General features: G+C 54.0%; 8 protein-coding genes and 1 pseudogene across 9 annotated transcripts; 4 read left to right on the top strand and 5 right to left on the bottom strand.

The window, feature by feature from the left end:
• Positions 1-163: 163 nt before the first annotated feature.
• Positions 164-1,354, top strand: GCG54_00003806 (UDP-glucuronic acid decarboxylase 4; the record flags this gene model as incomplete). The annotated part of the gene is made up of 4 exons (XM_045403873.1): positions 164-202; positions 274-413; positions 464-657; positions 735-1,354. The coding sequence occupies 4 exons, from the start codon at positions 164-166 to the stop codon at positions 1,352-1,354; spliced, it is 993 nt and encodes a 330-aa protein (XP_045261505.1).
• Positions 1,355-1,445: 91 nt separating this feature from the next.
• On the bottom strand, positions 1,446-1,775 carry GCG54_00003807 (uncharacterized protein; the record flags this gene model as incomplete). The annotated part of the gene is made up of 1 exon (XM_045403874.1): positions 1,446-1,775. One exon carries the CDS (start codon positions 1,773-1,775, stop codon positions 1,446-1,448), a length of 330 nt encoding a protein of 109 aa, XP_045261506.1.
• Positions 1,776-1,794: 19 nt separating this feature from the next.
• GCG54_00003808 lies at positions 1,795-2,850 on the bottom strand (annotated as a pseudogene). The gene is made up of 3 exons: positions 2,830-2,850; positions 2,292-2,693; positions 1,795-2,232 (listed from the first exon to the last, which is right to left on the bottom strand). Coding segments are annotated over exons 1-3 (861 nt in total).
• Positions 2,851-4,220: 1,370 nt separating this feature from the next.
• GCG54_00003809 (putative acetyltransferase) lies at positions 4,221-5,085 on the top strand (the record flags this gene model as incomplete). The annotated part of the gene is made up of 3 exons (XM_045403875.1): positions 4,221-4,468; positions 4,529-4,651; positions 4,725-5,085. The coding sequence occupies 3 exons, from the start codon at positions 4,221-4,223 to the stop codon at positions 5,083-5,085; spliced, it is 732 nt and encodes a 243-aa protein (XP_045261507.1).
• A 141-nt stretch (positions 5,086-5,226) lies between these two features.
• On the bottom strand, positions 5,227-6,832 carry GCG54_00003810 (uncharacterized protein; the record flags this gene model as incomplete). The annotated part of the gene is made up of 6 exons (XM_045403876.1): positions 5,227-5,316; positions 5,404-6,041; positions 6,131-6,465; positions 6,522-6,663; positions 6,719-6,734; positions 6,788-6,832. The coding sequence occupies 6 exons, from the start codon at positions 6,830-6,832 to the stop codon at positions 5,227-5,229; spliced, it is 1,266 nt and encodes a 421-aa protein (XP_045261508.1).
• Positions 6,833-8,629: 1,797 nt separating this feature from the next.
• On the top strand, positions 8,630-9,383 carry GCG54_00003811 (uncharacterized protein; the record flags this gene model as incomplete). Its single annotated transcript, XM_045403877.1, has 2 exons — positions 8,630-8,753; positions 8,833-9,383. 2 exons carry the CDS (start codon positions 8,630-8,632, stop codon positions 9,381-9,383), a joined length of 675 nt encoding a protein of 224 aa, XP_045261509.1.
• Positions 9,384-9,483: 100 nt separating this feature from the next.
• On the bottom strand, positions 9,484-10,623 carry GCG54_00003812 (dTDP-4-amino-4 6-dideoxygalactose transaminase; the record flags this gene model as incomplete). Its single annotated transcript, XM_045403878.1, has 1 exon — positions 9,484-10,623. One exon carries the CDS (start codon positions 10,621-10,623, stop codon positions 9,484-9,486), a length of 1,140 nt encoding a protein of 379 aa, XP_045261510.1.
• Positions 10,624-11,698: 1,075 nt separating this feature from the next.
• GCG54_00003813 (Acetylcholinesterase) lies at positions 11,699-13,176 on the top strand (the record flags this gene model as incomplete). The annotated part of the gene is made up of 2 exons (XM_045403879.1): positions 11,699-12,081; positions 12,144-13,176. 2 exons carry the CDS (start codon positions 11,699-11,701, stop codon positions 13,174-13,176), a joined length of 1,416 nt encoding a protein of 471 aa, XP_045261511.1.
• A 6,328-nt stretch (positions 13,177-19,504) lies between these two features.
• Positions 19,505-21,229, bottom strand: GCG54_00003814 (uncharacterized protein; the record flags this gene model as incomplete). Its single annotated transcript, XM_045403880.1, has 1 exon — positions 19,505-21,229. The coding sequence occupies one exon, from the start codon at positions 21,227-21,229 to the stop codon at positions 19,505-19,507; it is 1,725 nt and encodes a 574-aa protein (XP_045261512.1).
• Between the last annotated feature and the right edge of the window lie 203 nt (positions 21,230-21,432).

Here is a 21,432-nt window from a genome sequence, read left to right on the forward strand (position 1 = left end):
GCATGACGACCTTGTATTTTCACGTTACTCATTGAATTATAAATCCAAAAGAGAGCTCCCAACATTCCCTTTTACCTCACATGAGGAGCAGAGCATAACGCCGACCTCGGACGACATCTTCTTTACACCGCCGCGACTTCTCAATCAACGAAAAGTATACACGATGGATACTGCTACCACTCCTACTGCTGTTGTCACTGGTGTACGTTGAACGATCTCCTGGGTTTCTTTTCTCAGATAGGGACACTGGGCTGACTTGTTGTGTACGTCAAGGGCGCAGGGTTTCTGGGCTCGCACCTCGTAGGCTTGTTGTTGGATGAGGGCTACCACGTCATCGCCGTCGACTCCCTCTGGACAGGTTCAACTGGAAACGTCACCAAGTTCAACAACCATCCCAACTACACCTTCCTTCGGTAAGGATTCGGATCGCCGCGAAGACCCAGCCCCTTATGACTTTCTGCAGGCATAACGTCGCGGAGCCATTCCCAGAGCAACTTGCGAGCGCCAGTCGCATCTACAACCTGGCGTGTCCTGCTAGCCCGAAGAGATTTCCGCAGGCACCACTTGGTATCCTAGAGACATGCTACGTGGGCACCAAAAACGTACTGGACTTGGCTTGCAAAGGCGGCGCTCGTGTTTTGCTTGCCAGCACTTCGGGTAAGTCTAGAGTTACCGGCCTATGAACGGCGCCTGATTATTCTGACCGAACATTTGGCTGACTTGGTGCGGTAAAGAGGTTTATGGAGACCCGCTTGTATGTCCCCAAACTGAGGATTACTGGGGTAATGTGAATTCTTTCGGTGGCCGGTCATGCTACGATGAGGGTAAACGAGTCGCGGAAACACTCGCTTACGGCTATCGTCTTGAGAAGAATGTTGATGTCCGGATCGCGCGAATTTTCAACGCTTATGGTCCGGGCATCAGACCTGACGATGGTCGCATCGTTCCAAACTTCATCGCTGCCGCCCTGAGACAAGAAGACATCAAAATCACAGGTGATGGGACAGCCAGCCGCTGCTTCCAGTACGCTGGCGATTGTGCGATGGGGTTATACAGGCTGATGGAAAGTTCGGTCCTCACTCCTGTCAACATAGGCCGCGAGGAGGAGACCACTGTTGGAGAGATGGCCATCCTGATCAACGATATCGTTGCCGAAAAGACGGGCCGGCCCAAGGTGGGGATTGTGTTTGGGCCAAAACCCGACGATGACCCATACAGGAGGGTCCCGGATGCTCGCAAAGCGAAGCGCGAGCTCGGTCATGAAGCAAAGGTTGGTTTAAAGGAGGGTCTGGAGAAGACTGTTGAGTGGTTTGCCAATCTGCGAGAGTTCGGCCCACTCCAGGCGAAGATTTGATATTTTCCAGAGCACATGTAGACGAGAAGTATATTTGATTGGTGCAAGGAGCTTGTATAAGTTGCTATGTCTGCGAATATAGCCATTTCAATCAGCAGACTGCACTCGCGCGTCCGTGACTCGGTATGAAGACCCAGACAACCAATGCTAGAGCCAAACATCCTAAAATAAAGGGCTGCAACGCTATCACGCTGTACCGTTGTGCAAGTAAGCCCACCGCAAAGGGTAACAGAGACGCCCCGCAGCCACCCAGAGCTGCTACGAATCCAATCACCACGACGTGTAGATGAGGCGGCAGCAATCTAGTGACAACAGAAACCGCATGGGGAAACATGGGTCCGATGAAGAACCCCTGGAAGGCAGCCGCGATTGCGGAGGCGTAAAAGTTGGGGACAAGCCAGAAAACCAGTTCTGCCACCATGGCGAGACATAAGTAAACCTTACAAGGTAGAAGGCATGTAAGCAGGTTGCGACGGGGCTGGCAAGCGAGTTCGCGATGGAGCTGTCTGACTTACAGAAACAGATAGTTTTGGGCCTGTCATGTTCGTCACAAATGGCAATAAAATCCGGCCAAAGGTAATGCCTATCCAGTAACCTGTGGCGCACATGCCGCTGGCAAAAGCTTCACCGTTCCGAACGCGCAGCATGAACTCCACTACCCAACCGCCCACGGATACCTCGACACCGATGTAAATGAGCACGAACAACGCCGCGAGCCATGCAACGCGGGCTTCGGGAAGTGTTACCAGCGTTACGCGCATGCTGACGGACTTGCCATCCGTCCCCTGCAATTGTGTCATGGACTCTCGGTACTGACGCCCGGTGTAGCTCCAAAATGTTGCAGTCAGGGCGACCAGTTCAACGATAGAAACGCCCAACTTGAGAGACATGTCAGCAAAAGAGATCCACAAGAAATGGCACAATTCTCTTGACCCACCACGACGTAGTAGAACTTGAACCAGGGCAGCGAAGCTCGGGCAATCATCGCTGTAGCAATGAGAGGGCTGATGATCCCGCCGACGCCGTAAGCCGCGTGGAGAAATCCGAGAAGTTCGTTGGATCGATCCAATCCCCCGATCCAGGCGTTCCAGGCTGCATCCGACAGTCCATTGCCAAGACCGGCAATCATGAACGACACGATCAGCACCGGAAAGGGGGGGTGGAGAATGCTGATTACGGCAGATATAACGTGGGCCGAGCCGCATAAGACAGCCAAGCCTCGCTGGCCGACAGCATTGTGGAGTCTCGTGTTTAGGACACCGGATGCTACATACCCAATGAGTGGCGAGAGGAATAGCAGTGATACGGTGGTGTAATTGACGTTGTAGAAATCTTGAAGCTAGGTGACGAATGATTCAGCTAAGTGGGTTCACTCAGCATGTCTAATAATCGACTCACATAAGGAAGAATTGCCTGACTCGTACAAAGCGCGCATCAGTAAGAGACCCGGCAAAAACTTTATCGTCCGAACCTACCCCATAGGCAGCATCGAACATGCCCAGATTGAGCAAGCTCCAAAAGCAAGCTCCGACCCTACGAACGTTGGATGGAGGCCGACTCCACGTCTCAATTGCCGGTGAGGAGAAAGAGCCCTGAGATAGGCCCATCGCAGTGGGAGACGGTGTTGTCTTTGGCTCAGCTGTTGTGGCTGATACGTGAGTGGGTTCCGGTTGAATTGACATTGTTAAAGCTGTTATGATGGTTGAATAATTTCCTTTGGGCTCGTTTATCGGTTAGCCAATATTTATAGCCGACTTGTTTGGGGAAGTGGCGGCGTATATCCTACAACACAGTCAACAAAGCTATTACTGCATACCTGCATCCACTGCAATACTACCGCACTGAGCCAAAACCTCTGTGCGCAAACATGATTACAGAGAGATTTGTATACCACTCAATTGTCAATGATTACAACGGCCAGTGTTACGACTGTGTTACGCGACAATAAGTGCCAATTGCGTTGGACAACAGTGAAGCTTGCCGTGAAACACCATGAGCTCAAATGAAACTTAAAGTACCTATCTATAGAGCAAATCATTGGTCTTCTGATTGTTATGCACCATAGACTTCTACCAGGCTGTTTGTCAGTGAAACGCCAAAAGCACATGTAGATGGCTGACTGTTATTCACGACATGAGGCAGTTGGCTGGTTCGTTCCGATGTAGTTACTGTCACGGTGGAGAAACAATATCCGTACGGTCGAAGCCACATCTGTGGGCGCGTATGGCCCGCGTGCAAGTGCTAATATAACAGCTCGCCTGTGAGCAGGTACAGGATTGAACGCATACGCCTTCGGGTGTTCCGGACGACCTGTTCGATGTGCCGGTTCCCCACTGTCAAGGTAGCTACGAGCTAGATATGCGAGTGCAACTCTAAGAACTAAAACTCTGGAGGAGGTGTGGACCTTGAAATGGAGCTCAGGATGTACTCAAACTACTCGTAGTTCGCTCGATACCATAAACAGAACTACTCTCCAGCTCCATCCAATTCATCCCATGAAGACGCAGGTGCGCAGATTGCAAGCACTTTGAGTTCTTACAGTAAGTTTAACAGGGATGAACAAACAAGGGGAGAAGATATATTAAGACTTTTCAAAGTCCCATACAATCAAATCTAAATTTAAAATTGCGGCCCGGCACGCTGTGGATGGCGGATGTACCCATACCAAAGACCCTCCCGCCTACTGCAGGCGATTCAGCATCCCTGTTGAAGGTTCAACCCTTGGAACTTGGCATGGTATGGCACTCGTAATGGCGTGCGCAGCGAATACAGCTCCATTCGGGCGCAACTACAGACCGCAGTCAAATGACTCCATTCCTGGCACATGACCCCAGCGACGGCCGCACGGTCTATATAATTTCTTCCAATGGCGGCCGTCGTCAATGATTCGACTCTGCAGTGCGTCACAGCGACCTCGCAGCGCAACACTTCGCCCCCCATGCCAGAACGTGAGACGGACCTTCTGCAGAATAAGGCCCGTATGGCCGCCGGGGAGTTGTATTTTGCATTCACGCCGGACCTTATTGCCGACCGACGACGATGCTCAGTCGCGTGCGAAAACTTTAACCGCGCCGGACATGTCCCTCGGAGAGCGCTGGCCGTACTGATCAAGGAGTAAGTAAACCGCACAGGCGTAGACCTTTTCATGTCCATTGCTAAGAGTTTTCACATCAGCATCCTTTGCGACCCTAGTCCTCTCCCTGAGCCCGGTTCCACTGTTGAAGAGGATGAAGAGGCCTTGGCTGACGAGCCCTGGATCGATGGGCCGGTGAGGATGGATTACGGATGCAACGTGCGGTAAGCAGGGACAAGCTACAACACTCCCATCCTCATCGATCGTTTCTCACACGCATGCGTCAAACTCGTATAGCTTGGGCAAAAACGTTTACATCAATTTCAACAGCGTGTGGATCGACACCTGTATGATCGAAGTGGGTGACCGTACCCTTATCGGACCCAACTGTTCTTTCTACAGCGCCGCTCATCCATTGGATCCCGTCTTGCGGAACGGCACCAGAGGTCCTGAATACGGGAAGCCTATCAAGATAGGGCCAGACTGTTGGTTTGGGGGGAACTGCATCGTCCTCCCCGGTGTGAATATCGGCAGGGGCGTTACTGTCGGCGCTGGCAGTGTTGTTACGAAAGATATTCCAGACTTCGTTGCCGTTGCTGGAAATCCGGCCCGCATTATCAGGGAAGTTCCACGCTCTGGAGGGTTCACGGCCTGTTAAATTCGATGCCAGCGCAATCTCGCAAGCGACTGTCAGATGCTAAATTTACTATCAAGTAACTATCTGCCAATGTGTGGTCATCCCCGAGGGCATGTGACTTCATTCCGCTACGGGAGCGGGAATCTCTCTTTGTTCCTAGCCTTATAATTTCTTGCTCGACTGGGAACCAGAAGGGCCAAGAGCATGCCATCCTTCTGGAGCAAACTCCTCTATTGCCCCTTTGAGAGCTTGCTTTACAAGTCGTCAGCAGATCGCTCAATATACCGTCCACTTTAGAATTCTCTCCGCCAACTCCCCTTGGTGTACAACGATACTTACAAAATTGCAAATGTCTTGATGCCCGGGCAGGTGGTAGCCCTTTCCAGCCCCGCAGGGCAGCACCACAGGCTTGCCTTGGTACTTGAGGCGGACATACCAGGATTGAGGCTCCGCAGTATGTATCTTGCCAAGCATAGCGTCTTCTTCAACCTTGCAGAAAAGTTCAATCGCGATGTGAGCGGCGTACGGTGGCCAGTGCCACTCCGAATCGCTCATGGCACCCAGGGATGCCAGAACTCCCGCAATTGCGGAATCGTGACACGCGGAAAGAAACATCCGGGGTCCAGATGTGCTTTGCCCCGTAGTAAACGTCTGCTGAACCTGACGCTTTGCGCCAAGCATGCGTTGAAGAGCTTCTTGTAGCATCCTTCCGACACCGAGGCTGCGAAACTCCTTATTGTGGGCATATCCGGCGAACTCTTCTTCGGCACAGATTTTCTCCATTGTAGACCTCACGCCAGGATCGAGAAGTTCGGGGGGGAGGAATTGTTCGGGCTCCGAAGTCGCTGCCACGGCAGAAATCGTATCATGAATGTCGTGTAACTTCACAGGCTGAGAATCCACCCCGATGGGAACGATTTCGGGCATCCAGGGCCCCAATTTGGCATTGATTTGCTTCATCTCAGGTGAGTTGTTCCCTGAACCCACGCATCGTCAGTAGTGGGATATGACGACACCGCGGATCAGGCCATCAGGGTGGGGGTCCCCTCGCGCTTGCGTAACTCACATTTGATTGCGGCTCTCCTAGAGAATTGCCAAAGTAACACGGCAAATCTCTCGCTGTAATCCTCGGGTGGCAGAAGCGACTCATGTTTGGGGTCCTCAACGAATACCAGCATGTCCTGCAGGCTGTGGTTAACGACGTCTGGGGGATAGAGACCGCGAAAAACATGTTGCAAAGAGACGAAAGTCCTCTGATACTGTGTGCTTCGGAGATAGATCATTCTGATATTGTTCAGCATCGGGGGCAGGAATCTCAGCTGCTCCACATAGAGCTTGCGAAGTTCACGGCCGAGCTCGGTTGAGGTGGCTCGGCCATTGTCGGTCAATTCTCCGTAGTCACTGGTGTAACATCAGTTTGAGTGACTACAACGGGTCCGCTGGCACTCTGCACTTACCAACATATATCCTTCCGACCATCTGGCAACAACGGCTTATCAGTCTCGTCATCGATAGGAACAAGCTTTGATGCAGTGCCTTCAAAGAGGGTCTTCGGGGCTTTCGCCGACGTATTGAATGCCCATTCACGGCCCAACGTTGCTTTAGAAGCTCTTGTTATCTATGAGTCGGTGTTGCATGACTCTCCTCTGCCTACCTAGTTGGGAGCTCGCCTGATCAGTTGTCAGCGAATATGAGAATTAGCCAGTTGTGCGGAAGTACCCACGTTTTGTACTCGGTTGTTGTGCGGTGTCCGCTCGCCTTCACTCATATCGTCAGTCACAACATAAGTTCAGGCCAATGTGGAAGGTTTTGGGCTACCGTGTCGGAAGAACTGCAATAATTCATCACAATTAGCATGCCCACTGATGCGGACCTCAGGGTTGCAACAAACATACCACTTGGACAAGTTTGAGCTGGAGTTGCGGCGGGTACATGGCTACGGCTCGTTTGTGGTCAAATAAGCAGTGACTCCCTTTGAGGCTGTCCACTCACGCAATGCAGGGAAGTTGAAAATGCTTCGTTCCTGAAGATTTTGTTTTCGGCTGTGGGCAATTTATGTTTAGCGCAGAAGAGAGAAAATAATGAACAGAAAGGAGATGTGGATAGGGAACTGGAAAAGCCGGCTAACTTCGGCATTAAGCACCGCAACTCTTTAATGATGCAATCACAAATCCTACGTGAGGATTTCGCTCACAGCATTACAATCAAGCGCTTCTTAATTGATTTTGCTCACACTTACCACAGTTTTAGTCATAGAGTATGGATTAGAAATTGAAAAACATGATGTGCGGACTCTCTGTGCTTGGCTGCTTATGCTACGAACGGCCGCTGAATCCGCCTATCTTGGACATGTTTTCAATCAGCTCTGCTTCTGCTAATAAGCCCGCATCGAACTTCTTTCTGATGTCCACCAGCCATTCCCTGTGAGCATGTCTGTCTAAGTCACCCTGGGATGGCCATCTGTAATCATTGATGAACGTGAAGTGCGGTTAGTCGGAAATATAACACTGAAGTTAGAGGCAGAGATGGTTTGACTTACTGCTCTAAAAGATGGAATACAGTACTACTGGGCCCCACTGGGCTGCCAGCCATCTCGAAAACCTCGTATCGCACGCAAGTCTGTTCTATCGCGTGGACCTTTGTAGCCAGGTCGAGCAAGACTTGGCGAAGCTGATGACAAAGTTAGGCGTGCTACATGAATCTCTTTTGAGCAATGGCCTAAAATAAGGGGCGTACTTCACTCTCTCTTCCCGTCGCAGGCCGAAGGGTGCACCATAAAGTCACTGCTTGCGCTGCCATAGTGTAAAGTGGCGGGTTGGAAATAGGGCATGCCACATCTCAATGCTTGAAGGGGGACCTGCCTGGCTGGTCTTATACTCTCCTGAAATTCAATTTGTTTAATAATGTTCAACGAATGACTAAGCTTCTGATTTAGTTGGAGGAAAACAGCAGAGGCCTCAGAAGTAAAAGCTGAGGTGCCTCCAGGTTCTCACCAAGTAGAACACAGGTGCCCAGCAAAGTCTTAGCATGGAGATCGCTTTTCTCAGTGCAAAGACGGTCTTCGGAGCCACTTACCGGGATGGTACTGGGGTATGTCGGAGCCGGCGGGTCAGCCGATCGTTTTAAGCATTCGCATGATCGAGCCCCACAAGTACTATGCTAACCTTTTAGTCCGGGGGATATGGATGTAACCCTGTCAGATTATCGGGTGTGTATTGAGGTAAAACCGAGCGTAGGGGGGGCCCCTGGAGGTGCGCCACTAGGGGCGCGCGAGAGCGGTGGTGTGCGGCAGAAGCGCCAATTTGACAAACCCTTTCTAATGCTACTGTTACAGTGACTTGCGACGACGCATTGAGCCCGGCGCATCCTTTGTGATGTGTCTCTTGATATCCACCACATCAAACTCTAATTACTTGAGAACTTGGTTTTCTGTCTTTCTGACCCCTGCAGCATTCGTACCGTGGGTCCATGGTAGACGGCCGGCTATATTTACCGTAATCCAGCGGTGTAAGCCTCCAACGTCCAGCAGGTTCGCTGGAACACTGTTACACATGCTCTTGCCACGATGGATATCGAGAAGCTGATCGGCAACCCCCCATTCAAGCTGGACGACGGAGATGTCCGGGCCCTGCGAGGTCAGTTCGATGATGTCCAGCCTCACACGTGGGATGAACTCCAAAACGTAATTGGTGAGTTACTTTATCGGGGTCAGCTCCAGACGGACCGACGTCGGTGTCAAGAACCACGCTGACCACGTATGCAAATCAGCTGCCGGAGATATGGGCCATCTCCGAAGAGCACCTCAGGAGCAGCGAAGATACATATTGTGGCTTGCTGAGATAGCCAATAATCATGGCTCCAGCTTGAGCTTTGTGTGCAGCGAGAGACTGCATTGGCCACAGCCCATTGTCGCCCGGAGCGCCCTGCTTTTTGCACATGCAGAGGATTGGAAGATCATTTGGAATGACTGGCCATACCACATGGCGGATGGAATCATGCACTTGGTCCTGTGGACGAAAAGCAAGATACCGTTAGATGCAGAAACTGGATTGCCCACGGCGGATGCGGCCGGGCTGATTCATAATTTGATTGACTACGCGTTGGGGAAGCCTCTAGGTTGTTACATGAACGAGAACATTCTCTGGTTCAAGCAGAAGGCAGCCTGGCAAAGCGTCAAGGCTCTGGATCACATTCACATCATGATGCGCAATGTTCAGCAAAACCAGGTGGAGAAGGTAATCGGGCAACGCCGCTCCCAAGCGCTGCAGACACCCACGGGCATTGGTGATGAGCGCCAAATTGCATCAAAATTGAGTTGAGATAACTTCGTCACTAGATAGGTACAATTTCTAGCATGTCCTGCTGATCTATGACGTTCTTCTAACTACAAAACTTACAGCCGCAGCACGATTCGCATGTTCATTTTCCGTGATCGAAAAATTTGTGAACAGCAGAAATCACTTTGGCCTGGTCGTGTTCGCTAAGTCCAAAGTAGATGGGCAGACGAACGAGCTGAGAGCTTGCGCGCGACGTGTTCTTATCCTCCCCGACAAACCTCCCGATCCTCTGGCCAATTGGCGACAGATGCAGAGGAGTGTAATGAGAGGATACGGTCACTTGGTTCTTTTTCATGAAATGTATGAAGCTCGAGCGGTGCGATGCATCCCGTAGCTTCAGGTAGAAGATGTGCCCGTTTTGCTCGCAACCTTCTGGCAGCTTGGGCAACTCGAATCCTCCAGAGCTTTTCGATAACGGCTGTAGCGAAGCCCAGTACATATTCCAGATTCTGAGCCTGGTTCTCTGGATGGCGTGCGCTATCTCAAGCTGGGACCAGAGTAGCGCGGCAAGGACTTCGGGCATGATATGGTTCGATCCGACATCCTGCCACTCGTAGCTCGGCAGCTTCTCGCGGAGGAATTGGACCCTGTTTGTACCATTGTCGTAAACAATCTCGGCTCTCTCAGTCAGCTCGTCCCTGTTAATCAAGACGGCACCACCCTGGCCGCCGGAAGTGAAGTTCTTGGTCTCGTGGAAACTGATGCAGCCGATGTGGCCTATGGTGCCTAGGAAGGTGCCGCGATATTTTGAAGCGAGACCTTGCGCTGCGTCTTCGATGACAAAAAGGTCGTACCGTGACGCAAGATCCATCAAGGCATCCATGTCGCAGGAAATACCGGCATAGTGGACGGGAACAACAGCCCGCGTTCTCGGGGTGATGGCAGCTTCAACAAGACTGATGTCCATGTTCATCGTGTCCTTCTCGATGTCGACAAATACGGGTATTGCCCCCCTGGCGACGAACGCATTCACCGTAGAGACGAACGTGTAGCTAGGGAGGATAACTTCGTCGCCGGGCTTGATATTGATCACCATGGCGGCCATCTCGAGAGCTGTGGTACCTGACGTGACCAGGAAAGCTTCGCCGGATTGCATAAGGCTCTTGAGCCACTTCTCGCACCGGCGAGTATAAGCCCCTTGAGCCAATTTGCCCGTTTTCAACACATCATCGACGTACTGCAACGAGTTTGGTAGATGAACGGGTCTTGAGTGTGGAATCATGTTGTAGCGTTTGAAATGGTGTTGTTGGGTTTTTGTTGTTGGTTGGTCTTGCATGGTGCTTCTTGGAAGGAGTTGTGAGATGTTTACATAGACCGTTTGCCAGCTTGCCGCCGATGATCGTGCAAGCGGCGGCGCATTCGGAGGAACGTCGCCAGGAACGTTGCAACGCCGAGGATCCCCGCCGGGTCAAGAAAGATGACAGGTCACCTCCTCCCCCCACAACAGACGGACGTTAATCAATTAGAGTTCTTGCTCGTCTTTTTGTCTGTCTCCTCGCAAGTTCTTGGTCACAACTGCGGCTGGTCGGTACCTCGCCCAGGTTCTTCATGTATACCTAGCTATTCGCGCACACGAATGTGGATAAATTTCCCGCCGTGTCAACCATCCGCCAAATGTCCCTGTAGAATCAATTTACTTCTGAATTCGTTTTCCAAACATGGTATCCCTGACAGTACTCCTGCTATGTGCGGTGCCTCTGGTCGCCTTACAGAATATCCCTTCCTACGGGGCAAAATTCTCAAAACGCGGTTTATACTTACAAGCTCAAACAGCGAAGCGCAACATCAGTCTTGATGCACCACTGGTAGACCTTGGATATGCCCGATACCAGGGTTATCATGATGCCTCATTCGACATCTATACTTACCGAGGGTAGTAGTTGCAAATACACATTGCGCATTCGTCGGTTATTTTCAGAGGCGTTGACGCTTACTCTCAGCGGGTGATTCAGAATACGATATGCATCAAAGCCCGAGCGTTGGCAGCCCCCCAAAAGACCGTCTTCGGGCCGTGATACAGAGAGGATTCTACCCGCGACCGAGAATCCACCAAGGTGCCCTCAGTCGCCGCCGGGGCCTGTGTGAGTAGAAGCCCCCCGTCATTCAAGCCAAAGAAGCTTACACGTGATAGCATTTCCAACTACTCTTTTGAGAGAGATGCTCAAGGTAGCGAAGATTGTCTTTTCCTCAACGTCTTTACACCAGTGAACAAAACGAGGCTGCCGGTATTGTTTTGGATCCGTAAGCAAGCCACTTTCATAGTTGCCCCTATTTTCTTTTGAAAAGAGGCCGGGATGATGGCTAATTCATGCACAGACGGTGGCGGCTATGGACAGGACTGGGCCGCAAATTACGACTTTTCACACATGGCAAAGACGGTTGACAACGGCTTCATGACTGTTATTATACAATATCGTCTTGGTGCTTTTGGCTTTGCGTCATCTGGTGAGATTGCTCACTTTGGGACCCCTAATGCCGGCCTTCACGACGTGCGTCTTGCGCTCGAATGGGTACAAGACTACATCCATCTATTTGGAGGGGACCCTGCACGCGTCACCATCGCTGGTGAGTCTGCCGGCGGAGGCGCTGTTATGCTGACAGCGATGGCCAACAACGGCTCCGACGGGACCTCGCTATTTCAACGAGCCATCGTCTCGAGCCCATATTTGCCTACTCAATGGTATGCAATATTCTTCGAGTTCCTGGCTCGCTGCGGGCACAACCACTGACATTCTACGGCAGGAACCAAAATGACATTCAGCCTTCCCAAGTATACTACAGTCTAGCTGCGCATGCTGGCTGCATGAGCCCCGTCGTGACGCAGAACGGGAGCGTATACGACTGCTTGCAAAGTGTCGATAGCAACATCTTGCAGAATGCTAGCGCTTATGCAAGCATGGAAGGAAAATGGGGCCAATGGGCCTTTCTGCCGGTCACTGATGACAGGCTCATCACCCAGAGACCGACGGAGCAGCTTCTGAAAGGCAGCGTAAACGGCAAATCCATTCTTTCAGGGAACAATGCTAATGAAGGGACGTTGTTCGTGCCCACGGACGTTGACACCCGAGACCGGTTTGTATCACGTATGAAGTTGGATTATCCGCTTTTGGGAGAAGATAACATAACTGCGATCATGAGACTCTACGACATTGAGAGGGTGCAGTCGGTCGAGACGTTATATGACACCAATGGCTTGACACCGCCTTTTGCAACAAGCCATTCTGGGATCGCTAAGGGCTGGCTTCAGGCAGCATACAACCTTTATGCCGAGGCTACATTTGTCTGTCCCGCAATGTGGCTTGCAGACGCCTTCGCCCGAGGAGATGGTAACTCAGCTGTACAGTCACGATCTTGGCGCTATCAGTATTCGCCACCGCCTGCTTTCCACGATGACGACCTCGACGTTCTCATGAAGGATGTTCACAACACCAACGATACAGATGGAGCAGATGAAAGCGTCGGATTTCGGCTGGCATTTCAGAGCATCTGGGGACGTTTCATCATTGACGGGGATCCGACTTTGACTGACGAAATGATACTGAGCATCCAGCAAACAGGGGAGAACGTGACTGCCGCGAGCACTTCACAGTGGCCAGCTTGGGGATCTGAGTCTCCGGACGCCAGCGGCTCCGACAATTCAATGCTGAACTTGAACCTGACCCTTGTTGAGGGCGGCGTGGCCAAATTTGACGTCGTAGATGGATTCTCTTGGGAGGGAGGAAGGGTAGACAGGTGCAATCTTTGGGCGGATTTAGGTTACTGGATCCAGGCTTAGACCAAGGCTCTACAGTTCAGTCCCATCACTTGGAATGTGCCCTCAAATTCTTAGGATAGTCCAATACAGCAGATTTGCGGACTCTGAGCCAGCCTGCGGATGGTGCACCTGGTGGCTGTGCTTGAGTATTTGCCCTTTTGTAGTGGCACAGGTAGCAAATTAGCCATCTTGGTTGGTGTCTTCATGGTTCTATGCGATACACTGCATCTAGTTCCCCAAGTTGCGCCGATCAGCGACGCTGCGGCCTTCCGCAGCAACATCTTCCCCGGCGCAAGCTTGTTCGAGACCGGCATCTTCGCCAACGACGCAGGTTACCGTATGGCAACCTGGTAACCTGTAAGGTCATCATTTCATAGATGCATGGAAGGAGAGATTGTGCACATCATGCGTGCTTGATGAGCGTCGGTTTCTCCTTCCAAAAAAGCGCAGACTCGTAAGTAGCCCAGAGGAGAAGCCTGAGGATCTTCTTCAATGGCCTACTGGTGGACAGCTCCCAGGTGAGGCAGTTACGGTCTGCGAAACACCAACAGAACTGGAGGATAGCAGAGGGAAGCTGGATCTCTCGTCAGGGCGCGAGTCGATGGAGCTGCAGGATCGAGGCCGTGAAAGGCGGCGTAGGGAGACTTGCAGAGAGCAGCAGCGCCAACATCTTGACCACCTGGAGCCGTGCCACACTGGTGACAGTCGAGAAGCCGTCCAAAGTGCCCCGTACATAGAGCTTGTTCCGGAGAGCGGGAGAAGAATGGGCCCTGGGTACTGAGGTCGTCTTGACGAGCGTCATCCTGTCTATGGCAGCCAGTAGCCACCTCTCGGCATATCTCCGGGGCTGCAGCATCACACAGGCGACTCTTCAAGATATGCAGTGGACCTAGAACGTTGGCCAGCCATTGACCAGCCGTAGCCTGCTGTTATCCAGCAGGGGAGGGGAGAGCGGAAGCTTTGGCTGTTGGCCCGGGCGACGGCGAAATTGCCATGGGACCGCGACGGGGAAGAAACGACGACACATGACATCCGTCGCTGGCGTTCGGTGACTCCGGGGGATGACGGTGTCTTTCGGGAACCACGCAACCAAGATGCAATGCAGACCTTGCACGGACGGACGCGTTGGCAATCCCGTCGCTGAAGCATCGCCGTTGTCGCGAGAACTCGCCATGTCCTACAGCATGCACCTCTGCCCTCCCAAACTACGAGCGAATCCAAGCTACGACTTTGACAGGACGAAGATGGACTGTTGGCTGCGTGCTGGTCGTTCCCATGGTGCACCTGTCGAAGGAGGCGCGCCGCGGTGAACGGGAGAAGCTGCACGACTCTTGGATCGGCCTGTATGTGACGATCAATTGGACTGGCATTAGAGTGAGGGCGCATCAGAGCGCGCCAGTCTCTGTCAATGTGACGCGCCAGCCTCCACCTCCATGGCGACGGAAGTTCCGCGAGCCGATATGTGTGTAGCAGCACCATTGGAAAGACGTCGTGAGCACGCCCTACTCAGACCGGTCAAACGACTATTGCTCATAAGCAAAGTCCGGGATCCTGCGTCTGGAATCTACGGTCAGCTTGGGCCAAGGTCTTGATAGCCAGCTTCAGACCGACTAGCATCTCGTCAACAGATGCGCTCCCCACCGACACAAATTCAAGGCTCGGGCGCCCCACAATCAACATTATCCAACGAAGGACGCTCTCAAAGACACTTTGGGGACGAGATACGCTTCCATGCCTGACTTTGTTCCACAATTGGCTGCATATGTCGACGTTACTTGATCCGAACGCCGTGTTTCCGCGATCTTCTTGCTCCTAGCCGCCCAGTAGAAGTCCCAAAATACTCGCGAGAAACGCCACAGTACCCATTTTCGAGGGATTCTCCCACCCCGGCAGCCACATGACGACGATGACGAGGAGCGGCCGAGGCGGAAGAAGACCAAGGCCTTCTCTAGCGGCGGCGAGAGCGATGATTTGGAGGAGGATGGGAGCGACAGCGGGGGCAACGAATGGCACTACGGCAGGAACGAAGACGAGGATTCGGGGCCTTGATCTGACTGTGTCTCGCTGGAGATGTAGGCTCGTCTGCCTCTGCCGCAGCAAGTTCGATGGCGTAGTCCAGGTTGATGGCCATCTCTCCAAGCTCGTGCAGCTTCTCATCCCCGTCACCCAAATGTTACGAAGCGCGAATTGAACTAACCCTCGAGTCGTCCCGTGATGGTGCTGTTTGTGCTGATGGTGTTGACGGTCTTGTGGACGGGTCGATAGCTGAGGCGGCAGCCGTTCGGAACCTGCGTCCAACCCCATCAGGGAAGCATCGACCACACACCTGCCTAGGTACCTGCTGTAGTTCTTCGGAGCCATCCAGAACCTATGCGGCGAATCTTCGGACACAGTCAAAATGGCGTTCTCGAGCCTTGGTGCCTTCCCGAGGAAGATGCGAAGGCTGCGCCCCAGGGTTCAGGCTTGGACCTGCTTCGGCGAGGGTGCACAAGCCCGCAAGCTACGAGATGGTTGCCATTCGAATGCTACACATGGATCAGCGCCATGATAATCGGGGTCGGTCGACGCGATGATGCCGTCTCTGTCGAAATGCGGTGGACCTCACAGGGGCGGGGGAAGACCGGCTGCCTGCGCACCGGGTCTGGCAGACAGGAGTAGCACGAACTTGGTCTCCTCGTCTGTTTCGTGGTCGCGTCCGCTATTGGAAGCATTGGTGACAATGCTTTTCGGCGGTGTTGACATCACATGAGACCCCATGTTGATGACTCTGGGATGGCCTGGGGTTCTTAAGTGGGAATGGAGGCATCTGAGTGCACCGGAGGCACGGAGTGACAGCTGGTGCAAGGTGCGCAAAGTTCATGTGACAGCTGGCAACCAACCCTTCAAGGTGCTGAAGGCTTGCGTCGCAGCTGGCGAGCACCCGAAGAAAAAAAAAAAAAAGGGAAAAAAAAGAGGATGCGCAACCAGTGGGTAAGGTGAGAGAAAGAACACTAAAGGTGCGTCAGCTAGCGTGGCTGCCCCTGCCCTTTGAGCAGAAGTTCTGCCGAGGTGGGGTGTTGGTGTCCGATCGCAGCGCTGACCACTGTGAAGGGTCGAAGTGGTGTTGCAGAGCGCTCAGAGATACGCGGACATTTCAACCAAGTCGATTTGCCAGTTGAGGTCCATGATTGCACGCCAATGCAAGTTTGAGCTGGCGAGTGAATCCAAATGCAGTGGTGTTTTGCACTTGGTGTGGCTCTTGGACGCAGAGTGGCCGCACCAGCCACGCCTTTCCAGCTTGTGCCACACAGGAGACACGTACGGATATCTTTCTCGGACGAAGACGACCCGTAATTAAGCTGCTGACAGAAAACTCAATCGCACTCAAAACCCCGCTTCCCTTTGTGCGACTTCCCTGGCTGGCTGACATCTCTCACACTGGAGTGGTGTTTCCCGCCATTAAATTTCCGACAATAACGTCGTGTTGTGGCTCAATCGGGGGGACTCCACACGTCGCTCACAGTCAGGCTAGTGGCTCCACTAGGCGAGCTTTTCTAGCCAATAGGAGAGGTTGTCTGACAGACATCCTCGAGGACCCAGGCCAGTGGCTCCACTAGCCGAGCTTTTCTGGCCAATTGAGGTCGGAGATTTCTCGTCCTTCGAGCTGGGCAAGTGTGGTGCTTGCATCCCGCCCACCCCATCCCCGGCACCGCACCTGTTAAGCGCTGCGGGCTGGCCGACTCCCGTGAGACTTGCCCTTCCTCCAACCGCCCGAACGAAGATGCACGCAACAACCCTTCCCATGCCGATCACCGTCTCAACCTTTGACCCGACCAGCCAAGCTGGGTGCCCTCCAGGCAGCTTGAGCTCGACGCCATTCCACCATCGCCTGGCACGCGGAACGAGCTGCAGCGACGAGTCCGACAACAACACCTTCTGCCACAACGCATCACGCCTAATCTCCAGAGAAGGCATGGCTGAAACGGCATCATAAATCGAGCTTGGGATACACTGCATCGATTCTGCAAGTTGCGCCGATTAGCGACACCGTGGCCTGCCGCAGCGACATCTTCGACAACCGCGTCATCCGCGACGAAGGCCTGTTTGACGTCAGCATCTCCACCGAAAACACCTTCAATGCAGGAAGCATTTCCGACCCCTGCGTCCCCGCCGACAGCATTTCCCCTTCGCAGAAGCTCGTGCGAGACCGACATCTCCGCCGACCACGCCTTCGGTTGCGAAAGCTTTTCCAATGCTGCCATCTGCAAGAACAGCGAACTCGTCGACCCAATACTCGAGCCAATACTCAACCTTGCAATGGTTTTCCTTGACCTCATGCGGAGTACTTCTCAATGTGCCCCTGCTCCAAAGGCCCCATCACCCTTGAGGAAAGACGAGCATTCAAGGCATCCCCCGAGGGGTCACAGCAGCGTCTCTCCGAGAAACTGGGTTGGCATGGCCTGGCAAATGGCACCCGACATGCCCCGCGTCCATCCTTTCGCAAGGATGCAAAGGGGCGTCTGCTAGAGGAGCCCGTACGAGGAGGTTGATGCCGTCCCCTGGTGTGCCTGGCAGTCTTCCATTTCTCTCTAACCAGTCTTGCTAGCCAGATTCATCATAATCCCTCGACTGGAACCAGGTGCGGCGAGCAAGCAGATCAGCGACACCCGCATGCTCCAGCATTGCTTTTTTGGCCGAGCCGCCAACCCGACTTCAATGGCAGAGGCACTTTGCGGGCGGAATCAAACATCGACCGAATCTACATCGAAACCGGCTTCGCCAAAGTCCTTTCCTGCGACACAAAGATTGAAGCCGTGATGGAGATCCTGATGACACGCGAGATGGCCAATTCTCGGACGAAAGCCTTGGGATCGTCACTTGTCTCGTGGCCAAGTTACCAGGTTACCATATGGTAATCGTTTCATCGATGCATGGAAGGAGAGCTTACTCACGTACGTGACTGCCTGCTCCAGAGTGTACGTGCACTCTCTGACTGGCCTGCCCTTACGATAACGACGGTATCCTAAGGCTGGCCATCTGCGCCTTCCTTCTTTCCTCCCTCCCTCCGTGGTCTCCCACGACAGACGCAGGAAGGACCCACCAGACCCATGGACGTGCCTGTCGCCGTCACGACACAATCGACACGAAGGTGGCCGGGTGCAGGTCCGAGCTGTGCGTGCCGAGAGGGACCACGCGAAAAGAGCACCAAGCAGACAACACTTTAGAGGATGGCTGCGATAGATCAACATGCGCAGCCGTGGGACCTGTCACGCGTGGTACTTGGACTTGGACCAGCTGAGGGGTGTCTTCGTCCTTGCATGGGAGACGGAATGGCCCACGCAGCATCTTCAGACTTCACAGGCACGGTTTGGCACACAAGGGAGGCAAGCCTGAACGCAGGTTGCACAGCACGTATAGCCAGATCTCAGCACACGGCTCGATGCGAAGAAACCCCAACGAGGCAGGGCAACGTGCGGTCGAGTCGACGCGAAGAGTCTTCCGTGCTGGTTCAGCGATGTGTGGCTGGCTGGACTTTTCAACTCGATCGTGTGATTTGGGGTTGAAGTCCTCCGCCAGGGTATGCAGCCCCGGCATGTCGCTGCTGTTGCTGGTCGGGAGCTTTTGCGACCGTTTGTTGACATGCCGGGCTCGGGCAGTTCGACTCGTCGACGGAGGCCACAGCGCCCGGGACGCGTGAAAAGGGGTCTCGGATCATTTACTGACGACGAGGGATGAATCTTGAGGGGTGTTTTCGTGGAGAGCACTTGCGCGGGAGCCCGCCTTCTGCTTCTTCGAATCAATGAGTACTTCCCGGACTTGTCACGAGCACTGCGGACATGGAGCAGATCGACATGCCATGGCCACTTACTCAGACCAGCTCTGGGCTGCTGGGCATGACCAGAGCCAAGCTGCGACGACAGTCTGCCTGCGAGTATTCGATCGCCCCGATTCTGTCTCGAAAAAAGTTCAACAGCGTCAATGAGAATGATCAATGCTAATGGGACAATCCGGTCCTCTCTCTGCTTTTCTCTTTGGGATGGCAATCGACATGTGAGGTACGTGCTCTGTGCTTATCTTATCGCCTGCTTATCGCCGATCGATATCTGTGTCAGCTGGCAGCACTGTGACCGAAAAATCTGCCAGGTCCACGCAGGTTTGAGCCCACTCGAGAGGCTTGCACTTGTTGCCATGCGATGCACTTGTGCGACGAGACATTTTACAGACAATGGGGGCGTGGTGAGTGTTCTTTGTTGAGGTTGTCTGACAGACAAGCTGGAAGATTGGACTGGGCGCATGTCGTTTAGGAACGCAAGGAAAAAAGAAAACAAAAGAGACGAAAAATGGAAAACCCGACATGAAACTGCGTTCCCTACGCCTCATGTTCTGAACGATTGCCCGAGGCTTTCCCCCTCTGCAGCGCCTTGATCGTTCCCTCCAGGTCCGACACCATCCGGTCCATGGCCGGGAATCTCCACAGCACGGCGCGGCCCCAGTGCCATGTGACCCACTCCTTGCGGCCCGGAATCGAGAGTCTTGCCTCCAGCAAAGCCCGTTCCACCCCGGCTGCTACCATCGCCTCCTGCCACTGGACGATCCTCCCCATCAGCCTGGCAAACTCCGCATCCGTCTCGTTCCTCATGGCAGAGACCCGCGCCGCCACGATCGGGGGCACAGCAACCTTCCTCATCCCCGCTCTCGCCGTCGCACTCGAGCTTGAAGCCGACCGGAGGTCCTGTTGACGGAGGAGCTCCTCGAACGGGTCGACGATCCAGTCCTGCCGCGCCCCCATCTCGCGCAGTTGACCCTCCAGCCTGCCCGCTTCTTCCGCTGCTGGGGACAGCAGTCCGGTGCTGTCCGTTTCCCACCGCCGCAGAAGCTCCGCGACGCACGAAAACACGGCGCCCGTCGCGTGTCCATCCCCATTATCGTCATTGACGTCGTCATCGTCGATGTACTCCCGGTCGATTCCGTTCCAGCAGGAGAGCAGCCCCTCCATCCGCGAGCCGTTCATGGCGCCGGCCACGTTCCACGAAGACGCCTGGATCTTCAATGCGGCGTGAGTTCCGACGGCGTCATTCAGCACGACGTCGTACTCGTCGCACACAACCTTGATGCTGTGCGTGAGGATGTCGGCGTGACGGCACAGAGGCACAATGTTCCCCCCAAGATTGGAGAGCAGCGACTCGGCGGACTTGGCCAGCTCGACGAGAGACGACGCCGCATCGCCATACAGGAGTGCGACGCGCCCCAGCTCCGCCGAGAGGGGGATCTCCCTCCACCGCTGCTCCATCGACCGCAGCGCCGACCGGTCCAAGTATATGTGTGTCTCGACGGAGATCATGACGAGTATCCTGGCGGCGATGTAGAGACCCGCGCCGACGACTGCCCATATGCACAATGATCGGCACCATAATCGGAAGGGCGAGGAGGAGGAGGAGGTCGGAAAAGCGATTCGGTTGCACTCGAGCGTCAGCACGCGCGCGTCTTCCTCGTGCGGTCGCGGTTGCGGGCCCTCGAGAGACGTCTGGATGCCCTCGGAGGAGAAGTGCAGCTCGAGGGTGCCTATCGTGGGCACCCAGTCGCCGTGGAAGCAAAGGGTCAGGTCTTGGTCGTCGTGTCCTCGTCGTTCATGTCGTCGTCGCACTCGCCCTTTCCCTTCTTCTGCGTCTTGGTCTCGTGGCTCGGATGTCTCGTCCGCGCCCTTCTCGACGATGCGGGGCAATGAGATTGTGAAGCGGATGGCGTGGTGGTTGGGCAGGGATTCCTCACGCTCGCTTGAGGCCGAGGATGATGGTGATCTGGAACCTCTGCTGGGCACGGCGGGAGACAGCTCCTTGCGCCCACTCGAGGCCGACGGCGACCGGGATCTGGAGGCTTTTCCAGAGATGGTCGGCAGGGATTCCTCACGCCTGCTGGAGGCCGAGGACGACCGCGATCTAGAGCCATCGCCGGGCACAGCGCGCGGGGATCCCTCGCACCTGCTCAAGGCTGAAAACGACCGTGACCTGGAGCCCTCCCCGAACATGACGAGCGGGGTCTCCTCGCGCCCGCTCGCAGCCGAATATGACTGTGATCTGGAGCATCTGCCGGACATGGTGGGGTCTGTCGATGGGGTTGCGTCGTAACCTGTGATGATTGATCTGGACGGAAGCTCGAGGGATTCCAAACACACTGTAATCTGGCATGAATTGATGAGTAAATCTATGACAATTTACGTCCAATCCCCCCTCCCTTCTTCCCGGGCCAATTTGAGCAAACAAACAAAACTTGGACGAACAAACACAAACACGAACCCAT

The sequence above is a fragment of the Colletotrichum gloeosporioides genome, assembly GCF_011800055.1.
Source record: "Colletotrichum gloeosporioides strain Lc1 chromosome Unknown consensus_64, whole genome shotgun sequence".
Classification (NCBI taxonomy): Eukaryota; Fungi; Ascomycota; class Sordariomycetes; order Glomerellales; family Glomerellaceae; genus Colletotrichum; species Colletotrichum gloeosporioides.